The following is a 21,693-nucleotide window of genomic DNA, read 5'->3' as shown; positions in this document are numbered from 1 at the left end:
GATATCGAGACGAGAGGTGAACTTGACGCGTCTGCCTGCGAGTTAATAAAACTACTAAGGAAATATAATTGAATAACACGTTGTACTAATAATTATGCACTGGATCTCAGACATAAATTCTTTTATCGATTAATTTATTCAGATTAGAACTAATTTAAGAGATCTTTACGATTTTAAATACGTCATTCGCTTTGAAATAAAACAAATCTGATTGAATTTCATCAAATCGTCTGAAATATTGAGTTTCAAAGAATTATATAGACACGATGTGAATGGGTTACATTTGTTTAGATGCTAATAGTAAACGGAAACTTCGATTTTTTATTCTTTTGTGTTTGTTACCTCATAGAAAATGAGAATTGGACAATTTTGTTTTGGTCAACAACTGTTCTCATTCTCTGATTCAGTGTTACAGTGGTATTGTGATATAAAAATAATTATTATAAATAATAATGTACGCTAGAAGGTGCCAGAAGGTTTTCAAACGAAATAAATAAGATATAGTTAGATAAAGTTTTATTAAATCGAAGGAAATTTAAGTTCAATACTCTATAGTTCACTGCTGCATATGGTAAACCACCTATTATCGAAAGATTCACCTTAATTCAGGTACCTCCAAATATTCTTAATTTTTAATTTTTAAATTCATAACCTTAACTTTTTAATAACAAGATGAATTATTGTGATAAATAAAAAAGAACAAAGAAAATTCTTTTAAAGATAAAAAATCGTTCATAAACCTTTCTTAGCGCATGAAAACAATTCTAATGGATAAAATAATTTGTCGTGTTCAATATGCAAAGACTAATGTATAATACAAATAAAAATTGCATTATAACAGGCTTCATGTAAAAAAATCAATTTTATACATTTATTAATACTTCCTTACTATTTACTTTAAACGAAAAAATTCTCTTTTGGTTATCTGTTTTGTAAAAATCATAAAAATTTTTATAAAAATCGCATAAAATATAAATTATCATAAATATTTACATTTTAATTATAATGAAAATCGTATTTCATTTTGTAATTATTCTTTATGTGAATTAGTGTATTAAATCATTTTGTTATATATTTATGTGAATGAGTCTACGGATACATAAATTTTCAGAGTACTTGCACTTAAAATTTTCTATTGTCATTCTCTTTAAATAATATTCTTCAAGTAAGCAATTTTTTAAGTATTGGTGCCGTCAATGTCCGAGTTTATGGCACATACCTGACCAGTTATCTTTGAGGAAGGCTTAGACTTTGCAACTGTTTAGTTATTTGCACTTTTTTCCCTGACGTGCTAATTTCACTTTTTGTGGAGAAAATCCGCACGGTCGCCACTTCGCATAGCTCCGGTGGACCTCACCCCTGCCCTCAAAAAGAGGCACTTTAGACTGAAATAGTGGAGGGGGTGGAGTGCCCACTTTGACTTCAGTTTCAGCTTTTTCGTCAGCAGTTAGTAAACAGTCGTTATCGAATACTCAGAACAAGAAGTCGTCGTCCAAAATTAGTCGGACGGAGTAGTCGTTGGACCATCCTAGTACTTAACAGTTTTCGTGTTCAAAATTTGTATAGTCATAGTGCTTCCATTAGCGGAAGATAGTCCTTCGAGCCTTAGCAAATCTAATGAGCACCGATGTGTAGACGCCATCAATGGCTTGATAGATTTTTATGATTCATGACAAGCACTGAGTTAAACATTGAGTTAAAATTTTTAATGAAATTCTATCGAGTTTTAAATCTAAATGTTTACATTTCTAAATTCTAAGAATATTTGCAAAAAAATGTTATACTTGTATTTCAGAATTTATTTTTAAGAAGCTCCAACCAAATATGTCTGGTAAACACTCATCACTGAATTATCAATAAATACTGTATATTTCCATAGTACCTGCTATATTTATTTTTTTAAAGATTACTTCATTTTACTAGTAACGTGATAATTACTCAGTTTTCGACAATTAATCAATTACTCAATCTATTGGTCATTTCCATTTTTTAAAAAGCTCAAGATGTTGACATTTAAAATACAGTTCACGAAATATTTCATTTGTATCTTTGTTCCACAGGTAGTTACTAAATACTTCAAAATAGTACAAGAAAATGACTAAACTCATTCTCCTAAAATATTACTCATAACAACTAACAATATGTTGTAAATTTCATTTAAACTTCCAATATTTTTCATTTCCAAATGACAAAGTCTATTTTTATAAAACAACTGTGGGAAACTATAGAAAATATAACACAAGGCTAACTAAGTATTAATCTCCAATCAAACAAAACAGGGCCATCAAAAAAATTCGCCTACCCTCAGTTTCCAATTCGCAAAACTCTGTCAGTTCAAACGGGAAATCCTCTATCTACCAATTCAACGAAAACAAACCCCCACTGTGAAATTCCATTCTCCTTTATCTCTAAAAACTTTAAAGAACAATAAGCTCTACGGTCCGTTCACTGAACGGGAGCCAGCGAGGCTCAAATATCCGTATCCAGCCTTACGCTCATTAGTCAACGCTGATTCCTTTTCAACTCCCGAAGACGCGCTATTGTTTACATCGCGATTGTTTCGCGTACGCATAATATCACGGGCGTCTGAGCATGAAGCAGGAAAACGCGCGAAAGAGAACGAAAGGGGGGGGGGGAGGTAGGTAGCGAACGGTAGGGGTAGTTGTTGAAGGGCTGCGGATGATAAAACACGAGGAAGACGGTGTGCAGGAAGTGGGGTGGTTTGAAGGTGGAAGGACGGGGACGGAATAGAATGCAATAAGATGAGACTTAGTGTGCACTACGCGTCGTAGAATTGACGTGCTCCTTATAAAGCTGAAGGGCGAGGTAGACAAGCGAACTGGAGAAAGATAGGGCGAGGGAAGCGGAGGCCGGGTAAGAGAAGGTTGTGACAAGGCAGCGGGAGAGATAGCGGCCCGGAGAAGGTAGGAAGGCACGTCGTGGCTCCTGCACGCTCGCTGGAAGCCCGATTGTTCTCTGCAACCGACTGTGTCTCATTACTTCGAATTGGCTGGCCGTAGACAATGCCAGCGGGTAATACGGTTATCCGGAAGATGGTTTTCACCGGCCTCCTCTTCGTTTCGCCGCCCGCTTCTATCCGCCATCGAGCGCGACGCCCTTTTACGCTTTCTCCCTCCTATCCTCTGCTGCCTACCCTCCTTTCTTGCCCTATCTGGAGGCGTATAAACCCTTTTCCCTCACGGTCACGTTAAGAGGTTACCGAGCCGGCTCGACGTACCTGCTCGAATAACCGAAAGGAGTCACGGAGAAGGGGATCGGAAGAAAGATGCTGACGGAGGAGACAATGGACCATCGCGGCCCGCTCTAAGCCCGCTTCACCTAGAACCGCGCACGGGAGATAAGGATCGAAGATTAACCCGCGATACGGGGCGAACGAAGACCAGGTCAGCCGGACCGCTTCCAGCCAACTCGGGGACACGTTGGACGGCTTAGCTGCTCGCAGATGGTTTCGTTTGTTCCGCGTTTCGATGATTCTTTCTCTTATCCTGGCTGTCTCTTTTCCCCTTCTGCCCGATCTCCTGCTTGGGGACGGGAAATAAGAAGTCAAGTTTTTAGATATGACGAAGCTCTATTGAATAGTGCAAGGCGTCGCGGCCGATATTGGATAGAGTTGACCTAGTACTTGGTGGATCAGCCAGATAATCTTTGCTGAACCCTTGGTCCGCTGGAATTGGTACAACGGTGTTTGATACGATGCGGTTAGCCTTCGATGAAAGCAAACTCATAGGATTTTTTGGTTATGAATGTGACGCTTCAGTTATTAGTGAACAAATAATAAAATTAAGGAAACAAGAAGTTATAGACGACATTGTCGGGATTAATACCGTGAGGAATTTTATGTATAGACATGATCGTCATTCAACTTTGGTTTCAAAGATAAAGTAATTCAGAGTTAGCTTAAGTATCAAAGATTCACATTGCAGTTAACTTAACAAATGTGCATGGAAATAATTTCTTACTGTATATTGCATTGCTTGAAAGTTAAAGTCAAGTTTATTTAAATTTGTTTCGATTTGTTTAGGTTCATTTAAGAGTATATCAGATTTAGTTCCAAAAAATATTAATATAAAAATTTTAATATGGTTATTGTTTAAAGGTTTAGGTTAAGCTTTCTACAATAAATATTACCGTTCTGTTGGGTTATTTGATTTAAAATTAGCTGTAGATGTAGACAAGAGTTAACAATTACTCGAAACCTGGAGCCTGTTAACTGCTGTTAAAACTGATACCTGTATACGGTTGCATACAGAACAATGTTTGATGAACCTGCATCAGACACGATCTTATAAATTACTAGTGGTTATGGAAGGCAATGAGATATGCAGCGAATTTGAAGGGAGGTTACGTAAATACTAACATATGTATATGCATGTACCAGCCTCATTGCTAGTCGTAGTCCAATTTGCTTGGATTCTAATGGACTTCATAGAATGGTAATGACTTTACTCTCATTTCAGACTCTGGTTCCAACGAACGTTCTATAGAGTTTTGTCCCGTACAATTAAATCTTGTTGGTATTTATATGTAGTAGTATTGATTCTCATGCAGTATGCAGGTATCAAAACTAGTTTGTAATAACATCAACTTTTTAAATATGTACAGCTGCATTAATCAATTTGAGAATATAGTGGAATTTCTAATTCAATGTGCAAATCGGAGCGTTCTTTCGCATCACAATTGTTTAGACATTGTTAGAAGCAACATAGAAACATTTTCTAGAAGCAACAAGTTTGGAATTCAAGAGAACAGCTCCTGTGCGTTATTAAAGTTGAAGTTTGATGAGATGCTTATACAATTTGCTGATATTTGCATGAAAATACGAGAGATGAAAATGTATTGTTATGTAGCTTATACATGAAATTTTATTCATATCGTTTGATATTATTGGATGTTTCACAGCTTGTGTTAGTAAGATTGAAATGTATCACGTTTTATTATTCATTTAACAAGAGAAGTTATCGTACCTGGAAATTCAAAAAGTTATGAAACGTTGTGTTTAAGTAGAGTAAGTCAAGCCTAATACATTACAGTTCTTTTCATGCTGAATTTCACTTAGGAGAGGTGAAACCATCCCTTGGAAAAAGTGCAAATTTTTTATTCCAGTGGATTATCTCGAGAACCATAAGAAATAGCGAAACAAAGTTTAAACAAAAAATACTTTGTTTTTTGAACAATTTTACTGAATTTCTGGGTTCGATAATTTTCCTCGTAAATATTTTCTTCCGTGTTGATTACCTATAATAAATCATTTCTGAAAATTAAAATAAAAAGAACATCTGTTTTAAATTATTGTACAGCTAATTGTTTTTCAATCTTTTTCTATTATTTTTTGCAACGGTTTTTTAAATTTCAATCCGTTACGTAAAAGCATTGCGTGGTTCTAATTTACGTATTTGAGTTTTATGAGTGTAATCAGTCTTTGAAACTAATTGTAAGTTAAAATCTGAAGATATTATATCACGAAAAAAGTGTAATAGACGGTGAAAAAATTTATGCCGGAAGAAAGACATCACCGGCAGAAAACTTTCTTTCATTCTAAAAGAAGATGAGAATCGAAGATTAACCGTCGACACGACTTTGAATCGGACAAGACGACGTTTCCAACTCAGCCTGGGTTTCCGAGTCGAGGGAAACTGTTCTGCATTTCAAATCCGCGAAAAGCCGGGAAGCTTTTCGTCACGGACGGTCGATTCAGTTGACTGAGAAGAAGCGGCACAAGGAAAGGGAATGGGGTCTCTTGGACAGCGCCGGAACCATGCTTTCCGGACTTTGGGAACAAGACATACCATAGATAACGTAATTTTTTTAACCGACGTTACCGTAGGTTGTATTTCCAGGTACAATTTATCACTTAATTATAGACATATTCACCGCAAAATGGATACTCATTAAATTACTTATATGTATAATCAAAGTAATTTTCTTAGCAAAACAAAAACTGAAAAGTTAACATTTATCACAACGATTTTAAACAGTTACTGTGCGCGCAATGAAATCAATTAATAAAGTATATACTCATGAAATGCAGAGAAAATGCATCTATAATATATTCTACCGAAAAACTAAAGCAAAACGAAGAAAAATTACACGTTTATCGGAAAAAGTAAATACTTTATCGTCGAAAAAATTAGTATGTTCGGTACGCCAACGAGAAAATTAATTTTCAAATCTATACAAAAATTTGCATACTTATGTTATCCAAATTTGGGTGGCATGGAGGTCGAAATGTTAAATACACGTGTATCCATGAATATTTCGTCAGAGATAGATGATATTTATACTGTAGACGTTGATACCATATTTATACATATCAGGATTTGGAATATTGCATCGCAGCAATCCAGAATAGAGAGATGTAGATCAAACTATCTCAGGAGTTAGAAATTTGAATAATCTTAATCCAGGTCAGAATAATTCCAATTGGATTAATCTTGGCTATTGAAGGTTGAAATTAAACACGTATTACGAATCGTAGATCCAAGTTTAATTAATTGAAAATAAAAACTGAACTGAAATATGGATTACATTTGGTTAGAGAAAATTGAATCTAAGCAGCCAAGAATGCATTGAATCGTATTTAATGTTACACTTTCAAATCCCAAATCAAGAACTCAAGTTCGAATGCAGATAGCTGATGACATGGAATATCTAATTCCCAAAGATTTCAAGATTCCTAAATGCAGACTTCGGACAATGGACCTCTACATCTAGAGACTGAAGTCTTAGCACATTGTTGACCGATCACGAATTAACTCGTGTTTAGACTTGCTGTTCCGTCCGACGCGGAACAAAACGGAGAAAATCCTCGAAGGTTCGTTTATGATATGGTCGGTTGTCTGTACGAACGAAGAAAAATTCAAAACTATTGTCTCGACATGCGCGGATTAACTAAATGATTTCATCATGGTTTAGGGTGAAATTGCCCCTTGTAACTAAAATAAATAAACTGAGTTCGAAAAAAGCTAATCCCGAAAGTAAATTTGTTGGCACGTCCATATCATAAACGAACCTTCGAGGATTTTCTCCGTTTTGTTCCGCGTCGGACGGAACACTTGCATTATTTATTTGAATTTTTGAAACGCAGAGCAATATAGAATATTGCAAAAGTAAAATATTCAAAGGTATATAAAAGATATGATATGTAAATAAAATGTATTGAAGTTTATTTAGATTGTTCCACTTTCATATTTAATTACGAAATAATAACCGGTGACATGGTGTATCTTCTGTATAAAATTTCTGGTCAACAATGCGTTGAGCTTTTAGAACATAAGGGTTCAAAACAGAGATCAATTGTTGAGATGTAAGAGTTTCCTAACAGGAAATTCCTTAATTGTTTTCGCCGGGAACTGTTGAGACTTCACGTCCGCTGGTCACCAAATGGCCGGGTGACTTCCTTTTTAAAAATGTTTAAGTTGACAACAGATGAAACACCGTTGTCACAGGTTGTTTTAGGGAATGCTGTTCCACTATCAATTTTTCTTGTAATAAATTATAAATATAATTGTAATAAAAATTCCAAGAAATATGCAGTGTTTGCGTTATTTTTTATCATCTCAAGTCCGTGTGTACGTAACAACTACTAAGACTTATTAGAAACCCATTTGCAAGTCCTCGACCTTAATCCCCTGACCTACAATGTCGTGTGAGATTTGTAACGAAAATTTTAAACTGAATTTCAAAATTTTACGTGTTATTTATTTGTTAAAAATATCAATTAAATATTACTTTTCTATTATCAATCGTTAACCTTTGAAGTAAATGTAGTCATAGAATACGCATTAAAATTTGTTCTTCTCCTAATAAATTATTAACGATAAAGTAGTTACATTGATCACAGTTAAGAAATAAATCATAGGAAGAAGGGGTTAGTTACGAATTCTACCTCCAATTCAGAGACGTGTAATTTAAGAAAATAAGATTTCCTACCTTCAAAATTAGAGTTTCAAACTTAAATTTTCTAAAATCGAGAATCTTTTATTTATGTTCTTGCGGACAAGAAGTGTTAAATTCGGATTCTTACGATGATAAAGTTTCTGATTTAGAATTTACAATCAAACATTGATAGGTGAGTTTCAGGTTTAACTTTGCAATTTAAAGGATTTTGGACTTGGATCCCTGTGCGCGATGGACTTACAGTTTACGTTCTTGTTTCTGGAGAATTAAAAATTATCTTGGTTGTAGTATGTTTGAGGCTTAATTAGTTCAAGGATCAGAGGGTCTTAATATAGATTTTGTATCCAGCGGATTTCATATCTGCAGCTCTTGGTATAAGATGTCTGGAATTAAAATTTTTTAATTATCAGTTGTCATGGTTCTGCATTTGTACAGTTTTTGCATATTGTGACGTTCAATTATTCCGGTTCGATATTTTCGGTCTAGGTTTATCTTTACCTTCGCTGAGTTGTCTTCATTCAATTTTCTTAATACCAAGCTTGTTAAAAACATTTATGTTAAACAGTATTAGGTTAACATAATCTCTTATATTAGATATATGTTTCGAAATTAAAATAAAACATCTGAGCAATAAAAATAGAAGCACGAGAATTTAATGTAATTTGTTACAGTCGTAATCAATAGGCAGTAAGCTCAATATGGATATTTGGTGACTTTTCAATTGGTAAGGAGGAAATGAAATCCCAATCAAACTAAAAGCTTAATAAAAAATCAATGAATGGATTATTGAATCATCGATTATTGGATTGAGTTTAACACATTTATTTTTGAGCGTATTCAATTTATTCATATCGTTCAATACATTAATACCAGAGATAGATTCCAGACTGTTCCCATTTATTTTGAGATGCTCGATGTTAAAATTACCCTTCTTATAATCAACAAAGACCTTCATTTAAACTTCAGTTTTCAGAAATAGTTTTCTTAATGAAACAACAAGTAAAAAGTCAAGATTTTTCATAACGATTGCTCTAGTGTCCTTTCTATATTTAATAAATCTAACACAATTCGGTTCGTTCGATACGTCAGCAAGAAAAATAATTTTTAAGTTGACGTAAAAAATGTTGTCCCCCAAATTCAGCTAACGTGGCAGTCAAAATGTTAACACGATTGTTGGGGAATCTTCATTTGAAATCAATTACCTATTAATTTAAATATTTATAATACACACCATTTCATATCATCTCCAGTTTATCTGCGCACGTGCTAAATTACAGAAGATTAGATTATCAACGTCACGTTAGCATCAAAGATATTGTATCACGATTGTTTCTTTCAAAATATTGCAACGAATTAATAACAGCCACCGCGTATCTATTTCTATTCCGAATAGAACATGACTCGTAACTACGGCGAGAAGATCACGCGACTGATGCCTAAATCATCGAGAGGTTAAGCATCAAACTTTACTAATTTGTTATCAGCCAGAAAGCTGGAGCGACGTGTAGAAATCTTCCACTCTGACCAATTTGCCCCAGTTACCGAAGTTCTAACATTGTTAACCTTCTCGTCCCGACTTATGGAAACTCTTCGCATCGAACGAAATATATAGACCACTTTTGAGCAGACCCACATGTATGGAAATGATCGTTGAGAATAATAAAAAGCTTCTTGTCAAGTTCCTTCGGCGGAGGTTTATACGATCCTCTACCGAGTATCTCGGGCGAATATTAAATGTCAGGGGTGCGTGGCGGGGTAATAAAATATTTTCGCCAAGTATTTATGACCGATTTTCACGGTACAAATGCATAAAATGCGAAAAATTAATTGACGCTCGATATTCGATCGTTTATTGCACGTGCTTCTTATGGTTTTCTTAGTTATTGAAATGTGCACCGTCATCTATAAATTTTAAGCAGTCGGTGGTACTGAAACATTTTATGCGTTAAAGAACTTTTACAATGAAATAGGAATTTTTATTATATATAATGCATTAGAATTTTTCTTTCAATATACAGTTATTTAATATATAGTTTTAATAACAGAAATGTGTAAGTGTTTCTGTGAATGATTACGTTTATCCAGAGATCGAAATGCTTTTGTACTTTTCCCGTGCTTTTCAAATAACACGGATCATAATATAAAATCCGTCAATCGAATAATGCATCGGTTTACAAGCTTTAAAGCACCATATCTGAAAAGTGGTTAGTTTTCAGATTTATATCGATATAATCCTTTGCGCCTTTTACAGTTTTATTGACCAGTTCATTTTATATATAAATTGTCCATCAACTTATTCAGAATAAAAGTGTTGAATTCACGTAAAATAAATAATCCACGGTACAAACTAATTCAATATAAAACATAATAAGATATTATGAAGGATCATTTTTAAACTGAAAGAATGCAACCATTTCCATCATGTTGCGTTAGTAAAGATACGTTAACGAAATTTCTGAAAGAGAAATGAAATTGGTTTGGAAATTAGAAAATCAATTTTCTTTTTGCAACAAACAAAAAAGACATAAGATATAAATATTAACTAGAAAATATAACTTCATTATATTAAACATTGATTTGTCTAAAAAGTTTATTATTTTCTTCTCAATTTAACATTTCCCTAGAATTTCCTTGAAGACGTAATAAGGAAACAATTTAAAGAAAGTTGTCAGAAGAAATGTGCAATACTTTAGAACATAAACATTGAAACAAACCACAAAATATAGTGTATATATGTGTGGAATAGGAATAATATACTAGAATATAGGAAATATAATAAATAACTACGTTTATTAATAATAAAAGTGATGTTTAAATATAAGAAACTATGTAATATCGACACACACGAACTTACTATCACGAAGACCAACGCACGACTGTCACTGGGCATAGCCTCCCTTTCGGACATTCGTACTCAAAAATCAGTTGCTGGTCCAAAATTATTCTCCTCTTTCGCACATTCCACAAACTGTCAAAGACACCCCTTTAAATCCGAACTGGAAACCTTGAGCTTGCGACCTTGTGCATTTTCCCTCGACTGTTAGGCTCTCCTCTTTTACTGCCCTTCGGTCACACTCACTCCCGCATTCACACCTCTAAAAAATATGCTAAGCTATGCTAAAAATCCTAGATACTACAATATTGTACCAGTTAAAAATAGTAAAACCGACACAAGAAATTATAAAAATAGAAAACCATTCCTCGTTCACAGAAACCCAAAGGAGTCGAACCATCGTCTTTAACTCACGATCAAAACAAATAAAACCACCTGAAAAAGTTGGAACGAAATGCCAGAGTAGAAAATTAAAAGATTAATTTCACGTCTATATAAAACAAGCAAGAAACGAAACGCATAACTGAATGAACAAGAAGTGCACAAACTGAACGCGTTAACCCGGCGATTACTCCCAACGTGCTCACTTAGCGTCAGTAAGCGGAGAGGTCGCGAACGCGACGACGACGCCGAGTTTAAGGATTAACTCGCGAACGTCGGATTAAAGCCCCGGTTACACGAACCTTGTAGCGCGTCGCGTCGCGTCGTCTCGTCTCTACATGGCCGCGGGAACTGAAATATGATACATTAACCACCTATCTGGCCTTTTGTCATTCAAATCAGTTAATTCGAGGGCGCCGAGGCCGGATCCGTCGAGACGACGGGAGCGTCCCTCGTACGTTCGCTCGAGTGTGCACGAAGTAATCATTTCCCTCCCGAACAATAGCGAACCCTCGTGCATGTTTCAGCAGTCGGCCGGAACCAGCCGGACACCTTTCCGTAGGATCGCGGGAAGGAAGGTCAGCCATAGAGACAAAGAGAAAGACCAGAAGTCCTCGAGAACGTCTCGAGATGGTAGCCGAGTGCGTACCCGTGCTTGCACTTATCTTTGTGCGCGCTGTTTGCCCAACCACCAAGACAGACCATTTACCATAACGAGGGAAACGGAAACTTCCAGCAGAACTCCTTGCCGCGGCGCCCGGCGAAAACTCGCAACAATGGTTACCCAACGTGGACTCTCTCTTTCTCGCTCACTTTCGACCTTTTTCGCTCGCCTAGCCCTTTACCCCGGGCAGCTCTTTTCAGTTGTATCCTTCGGCGTTTCACCTCTATGTTTTCCCATGACCTCGCCCGCGAGTTTCCCCCATCCTGCCTTCTCCGGCGCCGAGGAAACTCAAAAAAGGTAATCGTGCTAACGTTCCTCTAGGTTTCGAGTCGACGCCAATTGGTTATGGCAGGTCGTTCTGCTTGTTTACGGTGGGTTTAACGATCAGGTGAATTCCCCTGTAGAATTACAATTTTTTAAGTACTTATGTATTTATTTTTCAAGTATTAGTTTTTTATAAATATTGTTTTCAAATAATAACTGATATATTGTAGGTCATATGGCTAATTTGATGAAAATATTTGTAGTTGTACATGGTAATTGTTGTACGTTACCGTTTGTTTATATTTTTACATTTTTCGGAAAGAAAACTGTAACTTAAGAAACTATTGCACGCAGATTAGTTGCTGATAAAAGTATATGGTGGAGGAATATATTGAACGATGTAAAAAGGTTTATCTTCGTAGGATTTTGTTTTCTTTAATGATACACGTTAACAGTGAAAATGCGTTGTTTTAAACGCTTAAATCGACTCTCTTAAATATCCTGCGTATATGACCTAATTATCTGATGTACCCTGTGCAACAATGTCCGGAAATATTTAATGCACTTAATGATTAATGATTACCCTTGTTGTAATATTGGATTACCCATTGCAGTTACAAATGAAATTATTAATTCCACCGGCGGATTATCGGAATTAATAATGAAAGTAAGTATTTAACTGTCAGAACATTGGTGATGTATTAAATAATAAAAATAAAAGAATTAGTGTCATATTTATTTGTCTGTATAGTAACAAAAAATTCTTCCGTTCTTAATCATGAAAAAGCTTTTATTTTTGGTCCGTCAGATATTACGTCTACAAGAGTGAACAATTTCCCATTGTCAATATGTTGGGTTCGATTTGTAGCGTATTTGTCTTTCCACGTTCTATATGGTATATCAACAATCGCTGTTGCTCCACTATCTCAAAGACCAACCGTTTCGTCCTGCTGATATTTGGCCGTTGTATAATCGACTACCCTTAGAAATCAGAGGCACGCAAGTCGCTTTGTGTCCAGATCTTCAGAAACAATTTGCTTCCGGGTAAATCTTTGTTTTGCAAACTGTCCTGAGTAAATGGCGATCCGAGTGAATTATTATTACAGCGGACGGGTTCATTTGCGTGTATTAGTGTTGTACCTTAGATTCTTCATCGTCTAATTAACAGTACCAGTGTAAGAGAATGCACAAACTGAAAAAAATGTAATATCAAACTATTTTATTGAATTGTTTTATTACTATATCCGTTTATCTTTCCGAATGTCACCGCATTAAGTAGCATTATTTATAATATAAAAGTATTTCAAAGTAATCATCGTTTAATTAATTGAATTATAGTAATTCGATTTGGTCGGGGGTCACCGGTGACCCCCATGGCAATCACCGTATTAATACGTTACGTGTTGTATGAATTCGCGTTATAGGAAGTCGTGCTGTACGAGATTTTTCTTATACAATACGAATAGTAAAAAATAACACGTTCCAAATGATTATCACCATGCCAACACTTATTTTCTATTTTATGAGAAGTAAAAGAATTAGGGAACGTGAGAAATCGGTAACAACGAAGAAACCGATGTAACGCTCAACTTAACCTTATTTTTACATATTGGCAACGTATATCGACGATATAACTATCTTAGCGGTCAATAAGAATCCTAATACCACATCCACTACACTACAATTGCAAATAGACAGCATTCAAAAGTGGCTGGATAAATGGCGATTAAAAGCTGGTGAGACTAAATCCGTTCACATCACATTCGCTACTAGGAAAGGAAATTGCACCATTGTAACTCTCTATAGGCAGCCATTACCAACTGCAAACGAAGTGAAATACCTGGGAACATATCTTGGCAGACGATTAACCTGGGCTAAATACATCAAAACGAAGAGAAGGGAGTTGGATTTGAGAATCAGCAAAATGTACTGGCTCGTCAGGAAAGTTCCAAGTTATCCTTATATAAGAAGTCAATCATATACAAAGTGATACTTATGCCAATACGGGTGTGTGGAAATGAATTAACCCTTTGCACTCGAAAGTTTTTCATTAGAAATCTTCAACGCTTACTGATGAGACATAGACAACATTTTTGAAACTAACTTATCGAGAAATCACGCATAAATTGAGAAACGAAGATATTTTACTTCATTATTTCATATATTGCTGCTTTTTAGAGAACTTAATGATAAATATCGAACTTTATGATTTTGCTATATCAAATTAAGTGGTGACTGAGATGTCGAGGGCAAAAGGTTAAGGGGGACAGCCATCAACTCTAATATAGAAATCCTACAGAGACTACAGTCTAAAACCCTCAGAATAATGACCAACGCTCCGTGGTACGTCTTAAATGCAATCATCCACAGAGATCTTAAAATAAACACCATCGAAAAAGAAATTATTCGCTTCAGTGAAAGATACGGGCTGAGAATCGCTAACCATTCCAACCTGTTAGCATCAAACCTACTAAATGAAGACAGCATAATTAGAACGCTAAAGTAATTCAAACCGAAAGACCTCCAATCTAAATTCTCAGTACAAAACTAAGAACTACATCAACGAACTATTATACTTATCTGGATCGGGCATCACTGGAGACCCGCTCTGAATCCTGCTACTCTATCAAAATTACTGTATTATAATAACAGTGAATTGAAATTGCTCGCAATGAAAAGAAAATTTACATATCGCGTTGAACGAGGAATAGTGTTATATGAAAACATTGGTCGCAAAATATTCGGCGTGTTCAGATATACTTCTGCGAGACGCGTTATTCTTGTTGTTCAGTCTCATATAATCAATAGAAAACGCAAGTTAGGTTTAAACAAGTGAAAAGTTAAACGAAGTCTTTAAATATCTGGGTCGAAGTGGAGCCGAACATCTTCGTTCGAGGATTAATGAATATTCACCGATTTCTATTTGTACCATCTGCGCAATTGCTGAAATATTATTGGCGGCGTTCTTATCCTTGGAAAATCCATTGATTGAGAAAAGTTCGGAGGTACGAGTCACGTATTGACGTTATCGACTCGAGGCTTGCGCAGCCTAGACAATTGATTTCATTGGTTTCTGAAGAGTAATCAGTGTCCTCGGCTTCCGAGGCGCTCGGAAACCAATAGGATCAGAACGAGCCGATCTTGTCTATCGTAAACAACGTGTTCCAGATCTTTACGGCGGAAGGAAAGTATTAGAAGATCGAAGTCGTGCGGGCGTTCAGCGGAAAATGCTTTTTTCAACTTGTATGGAACGTAACACTCTGTGCGATCATCGGAGAACGTGATTGAATTTTCCCATAAAAATGAATTCGAAATTAAATTTTTATTTCTGAAGAATTTTTGTGTTGTATTTTCCATATTACTCATAACCTAATGGGAAATTCTATTAGAATAGATTAATATTAAAAAATTAATTAATGTATTATTATTAAACGTATTTAAATTTATTTTCTGAGGAAACGTGAACAGTTCGTCGAATGTTAACCTTCTTGAAAATTAAATATTTCTTATAAAATGTTTTTTCAGATATTGTAGTTTGAATATTAATTTACCACAAAATGAATTTATTTTAACGTTCAATTGTCTGAGAAATTTGCAACGATTTCTTGTCGAAGTATTGGTTCATTCTACTAACAAAGCGTGAATTAAAAAGCAGAAACATTTTCCGGTGAAACTGACGAATTATCATCGACATCTTTAATCTCCGTAAAAGCCAGCTCATTCTACTAAAAGACCATAAATGAAAGTTTCACATTATTTCAAGTGGAGTATAGGCTTCCGCGTTCCACACCTGTAAATTACACCATTTCTTTCGCCAGTTTTATTTGTCGCGCCTCTAAAAAAACACCCGACGGAGATATGCGATGCAGTTTCCGCGCCAGGAAGCCCGTAAAAGGCGTAAGAACCCGAGTAACTTTTCGTTTCCGCTTTTCATTCGGTTAGTTCGATCCCATGCCTGCCGCTAATTTCTTCTTCTGCCGTGCAACCTGGTTCCAACACTGGTATAATCTCTCGCTAGGGGAAAAACGGAACTTTTTTCCAAGGACGCAGGAATTTGTTCACCTTACAGGACGTTTGCTCTCGTGGGCGAAAAGTCACTCGCGTCTTTGTAGAATATATTAGGAGTTTCCAGCACGTATAAAGTCAACTTTACGGGCGTCAGGTGAAAAAAAGTTTCGAAGGTTCGGGTGAACGTGTGCGGTATTTCTACTATCAAAGATCGAAGAACGATATTTTAGATATGTGATGAGGGACACTGACTGCTTCGTTACAGTTTTGTAGCGAAGGCGTCGATAAACTGAGAATTTTGCAAGTATTAGGTCTACCGGGAAGTTGATTCGTTTTTAAAATAACAGAAAATAATACATTTTCAATACATTTATTAATAGTTACTGAGTGATATAATTTCCATTGTTACTAATGACCTATACTCAATGTGATGGTAATTTGTAGATTTTATTTTTGTAAAATTACTTGTCTATGGAAACTTGAGATATCGGACAGAACTTTCCGGTAGACTTAATATTTTATAGTTTGAAGTGATCGTGGGTTACACGATATTTTTATGAGACATTCATTAAATATTTTTGGGAAAAATCCTTTTTCTTTAAAACGATGTCAAATTCTTTTATGAATAATACTTATACCTTTTATTTATATTAAAATTTTTTCTAATTCTTTTAACTGTGTTACTCTGTGTTACTCTTGCTTTAATTTGGGTGCTCTTATTTTAAAACAATTAATATTTCCACCAGTTTGTTATTTTGCTTGAATTTGGAATGACAGGACAAGTTATAATGTGTAGTCGACAAAAGTTAAGAAACTAAGAAATTGGAAAAAGTACACATATATGTATTCAATAAATAAAAATTCAAAAGATAAAAGACATAACACTGATTACCTCTTTAGTAATAAAGTGTTTATAAACATTGATAACAGATGATAACATATTTACTTTAAAAAGTTTTCAAATGCGAAATATATAATTTTTAAAATATTATTTAAGAAATTTATAACTTCTTAATCTGGAACCACTGTACAATCTCAATTTAACCAGTTAGCTGTTGCGACTTCGTAAGTGATCATAACTACAAATAATTATTTCAACAATTTTCATTTACGTAATGTATACTTGAAAAATTGGTTATTTCGAAAATAAATACTTTCTTAACCAGTTAGCTGTTTTTGGACGAGTATACTCGTCATCATACAAGACCTTGACTTTCCCCCATGACAAGTATACTCATCGAAAACAACTAAGTTATTAAAGTAATTACATGTAGTCACAGGTACCAGATGTGACACTCACTTAATCTGTTAACTGTGGAATTTAGTTTCAAATATCTCTCGTTTTGCGCGCAATTGAATAAAAACATTAAGTGTGTACTCGTCAAACGCAGTTAACTGGTTAAAACAGACATCTCTCTTAACATGTGCCAGTGAACATTTACCTAGAAATTATTGATACCTCCCAGCACTCACTAAAAATCATAGATAACCAGACAGTGCATCGTTAACAGGTCGGGATATTTAATATACATAGAGCCGGCAGAGCAATCGATGGATGTTTATTGGCAATTTGTCGAGTGATGAGATGGGATGTAGAAACCTAGTAACGAGGAGGTTGTTTTCCGAAGACGAGAGTGCCTTCCGGCGTAAAATCGGCCCAATCCCTTCGAACCTGGCCATCGGCTGCATCGTGACCGTGGATAAGAGGAAGGGCTAGATACTGGGAACTGGATCACGGGAGGGAGAATCGGTGCGGGGCGGCAAGCGGAGGTGAGAGGATGGCACGAGTAGTCTTTCGTGGGATGCAATTTATCCTGTCGCATTAGATTCAAAATAATTGATCCCCCGGGCGGGTGCAGAATAGCGAGTCGTTACTTCAGACTGATGGCACCCCCATCGCCCGAGCTGGCCGGGAGGAAAATAAAAACTCGGAGATCACCTGCTCCCGATGAAAAATTTGACGGCCCCGGGCCCTGAAAACCGGGCTCGGTTCCAGCGAAGGAGAGGAAGACGGAAGGGATATGCCTTCGAACGGGTTGTTTTCACCGGAATGAGCAATCCGCAGCTGCAACACTGGGAAAAATTCGTTGCCCGGGATCGGTGTACTCGTCCATCTCTTTCTTAGCCCCGGAGTTCGCTTTGCCTCGAGGTAATCCTCATTCGACCAGGGATGCCCTTCAATTTTCGAAAAAAAATTGGAAGAGTGGAACGGTACTCGGAGTACGTTCCCTCCGAGAGCCAACTCCGTCGATGTATAATTGGACGACGGGATAAGTTTCAAGATTTTATTTTATCTTGTTCGACGTAATTGCGCCTTTGCAAATAATGATGTGATAAACTTGAAAGTTTGGAGCTTTAGCGTTTGGCCTTAAAAACTGAGTTTTTGGGGAAAACGTTAATAAAGGTCTGCCTCTCGAAGTTGTTAGATTAAAGATTTACGGTTGTTGAAGAAAAAAGTAATAAAGTTAGCTATATGCCTGTAATATTATGAATTATTTGTTTACAGTTCTAACTCGTTTGATTCTAGAATTGATTATTTTACAAAATGCCCACTGTAAGTAAAAGTCTGTGTTTTGCATTCCGTTAGTGTATTGAAAAATACAGGTCAAGGACGTCATCGTGGAACATAGAATTCATTTGAATCTTAGTTTTGTAGTTAAAATAATGCTTTAATTTCTATAAAGTTTAAGTTAAACTTAGTACAAATATTCAAGGGAGGTGCCGAATATTTATCTTGTGGCGGCGACAAACCGGCGCCACGTCTTCAAATGTGATTGTAAAAACACTATCAATATGGAACAAATACTTATCAAAACGATCTTGGATGATTCCAAATTAAGTGTGTATAAACCAGGTAGTTCACTTTGTAGGACTCCACATATCAAAAAATCATTAACCATAAAAATACCAAAGAATGCTAGAACATTAGTGAGGAGGACTATAGTAGATTCTCGTAGAACACCGTTAAAGGCTATTGGTCAATTAGGTACTCCAAAATATCAGAGTCTCAAAGGTATCTTGAAAACACCAAGGAGTATTAGACATGCTTGAGCTATCAATGTACAAATTTATTAAAACTGTGTTTAACTTTGTAATATATGCTATTAAGCTTTTGAATGTTCAAAGAAATGATTTACATTATATTGAACCATAACTATAATATAAACACAACAGTGATAATTATAATTTAGACTTTAATATAAATACTATTTTTCTTATATTTACAATGCAAGTGGTTGTTAGAAATCGGATATATTACAGTATTCTTCAGTACGAACATACTTGTGTATGAAAGAGGAATAATTTTTCAATATAAAAGCGTTGAAAATATTTTAAATTCTGCAAACAAATTTGCACTTTCAATCAATTGCAGAGTTGTGTAAGATATATAGAACTCTTGCTGCAAAACTGTAAATAATGTTTTATGTACATATATTGTATTCGTTTTTGTTTTTTGCAGTTGTGCGCTGCGCGATAGTGTTGAGATGATGTTTAGATGATGGATCGAGTGTCGCATAGGGTGAGCATGGATAGTTTAGAGTGAAAGCGAACCGTGGGAATGAAGAGAGAATGATGTTCGTAGGGATAAATGAGCGAGCGAATGAAGGTTGAAGGGAGTTCTGGTTGAGAAGTCATCGAGAACGGTCACGGAGCTACGCGGATTGTACCGACCGTCTTTACAATAAAGTCTAGTCTCAGTTACGAACTTTCTTTCGTACCTTCTGACACCCCCGATCCAGATTCCGCCTCAATCTAATTTATTATTAGTTATCAATTATATTTGCTAACAATATGTAGTAGTGACATCACACTTATTCATATCTGTTTAACAGGTTATGTATTCAGAATAGTTTGTTGTTCTATTTATGGTTGTACAAATGGGGATGAGTTTTTGACCCAGATGACTGAAACCTATTGCATTTGTTTCTACTGACAATGAATCACTGCCTTTCTCTATTGAAGGAACACATCATTTCAAAAGCTTTATATTTGCACCTGTATTCCGAAATGTACCAAACGTATAGAAAATGTATTTAAAAAATTAAAGAATCATCTTTAAATTTAACAGGCATTTGATGTACCTACTATTTCCTTCATGTATGTGATACTATTAAACAAAATACATTTGTAAAAAGAGTCTGTCTTTTTCATTGTGATACAATACTACATACAATGCGAGCACATCGAATTCTTATACAAATTGTGGCATTTTAACCCCTTGCCGTGCTTCAACGAGTTGGACTCGCGATAAAAATTTTGAGCTAACATAAATATCACGAGTCTGACTCGAAGTGACAACACGAATGAGAGATCGGTCGCCATAAGTATGGCCCGGATTTTGCCGAGTTAAATAGTATGACAAGGGGTTAAAGATACTAAAGCTGCTGGTTTAACCTTTTTAAAAGAGCAACGAAGTAAAGAGGTGATCTACTTTCCAGAAAATATATATATATAACATATCAGAAAGAATCAATAAATAATTAAAAGTAAATATGTTTTCACTAAAATTACAAACAGTATATATTTTACACAAATCTCATTTATGAGTACACACAGAGGTGCAATTTTACTGACCGCAACAGTGCGCGTCGTTGAAACGTAAAAATTCTCTACGTGTTAATATCGAATTAAAAAATCCGCAATCCGGTTACAAATTTTGTTGCACGCTTCGCGAAGTTCGTCGATATAGGCTTAAACGCGGCGCACGGCCGTTCAAATCTGCCGTAATAATTGAATCGGGCGTCAAATTTTCCGACATTTAGTAGATATTACCGAGAATAATGTGTTTCGCGACGCCCACGGACGCGAAGAGTGCCGCACCGTTTAAAATGAAATTTGTATCCGCGCGAAGGTCACTTTCATATTCATGATCTATTAAAATTCGCCGGCTCTACGTAATAGAGGACCGAAATGATTGAAATCTGAATAAAACAGGGGAATTTCTGTACCCGGCTTGCGCCGTGGTATGCGTGTAATTAATAATCGTAATAGAGGTGCTGCGATTGCCCGGTGTATGACGTTATACGCGTTTATACGTTATAATTTTCGGAAAGGAAAGAGTGACTCACGTATATCGAGTGCCCGAGCATTGCGCGGCGGACCGATCAGCGACAGCAGTGCACAGAACTTGGCAATTATTGGCAGGCAATCAGTCTTCATGGTCGCTGCGGTGCGGTGCCTTCATGGAAGCTCGGAGCAATCGTCTGAAAGCACAGACAAAATGTCTATCTTAAAATTTATTTGCTTTTAATCAAAGGCTGAAAGCGTCCCCTTTTGCCTTCAACCTATTTCTATACGTTTTTGCCGGGAATTTTATTTGATCAGTCCTATACATACACTATCATTTAAATAAATTAAGGTCGTTCCTAATATTCGCGTTTTATGAAGGAGTTTAAAATAAAAGAGCGATACTGTACGCCATTTCTTGTTTGCAGTAGGTTTATTAGGGGCTGTTTTTAGAAAGACAGCCCCTAAATTTCGGATGTTTCGGATTGCTTCTAATACTCACAGTTTATGAAAGAGAATAAAATAAAGGAAGGATGTTTTACGTTATTTCTTGCCCGGAGTAGCTTTATTGCAGGTTATTTCTAAAAACGGAATTTTTAGATCTCGCGTTATTTATATA

At 35.8% G+C, this 21,693-nt stretch overlaps 1 protein-coding gene across 2 annotated transcripts in view; it reads right to left on the bottom strand.

Annotated features, from left to right (window-relative positions):
• LOC116424161 (discoidin domain-containing receptor 2) overlaps positions 1-21,693 on the bottom strand; it is a 233,103-nt gene that overhangs the window by 97,887 nt on the left and 113,523 nt on the right. For both annotated transcript variants that reach the window (XM_031970186.2, XM_031970187.2), the window contains exon 2: positions 21,137-21,271. In XM_031970186.2, the coding sequence (XP_031826046.1) occupies positions 21,137-21,227 (91 nt within the window). In that variant the 5' untranslated portion in view covers positions 21,228-21,271. The remainder of the gene's footprint in view (positions 1-21,136; positions 21,272-21,693) is intronic.

This window comes from Nomia melanderi, chromosome 7, assembly GCF_051020985.1.
Source record: "Nomia melanderi isolate GNS246 chromosome 7, iyNomMela1, whole genome shotgun sequence".
Taxonomy (NCBI): Eukaryota; Metazoa; Arthropoda; class Insecta; order Hymenoptera; family Halictidae; genus Nomia; species Nomia melanderi.
Note: the sequence above shows the minus strand (reverse complement) of the source record. Positions and strands in the feature narration are given on the sequence as shown.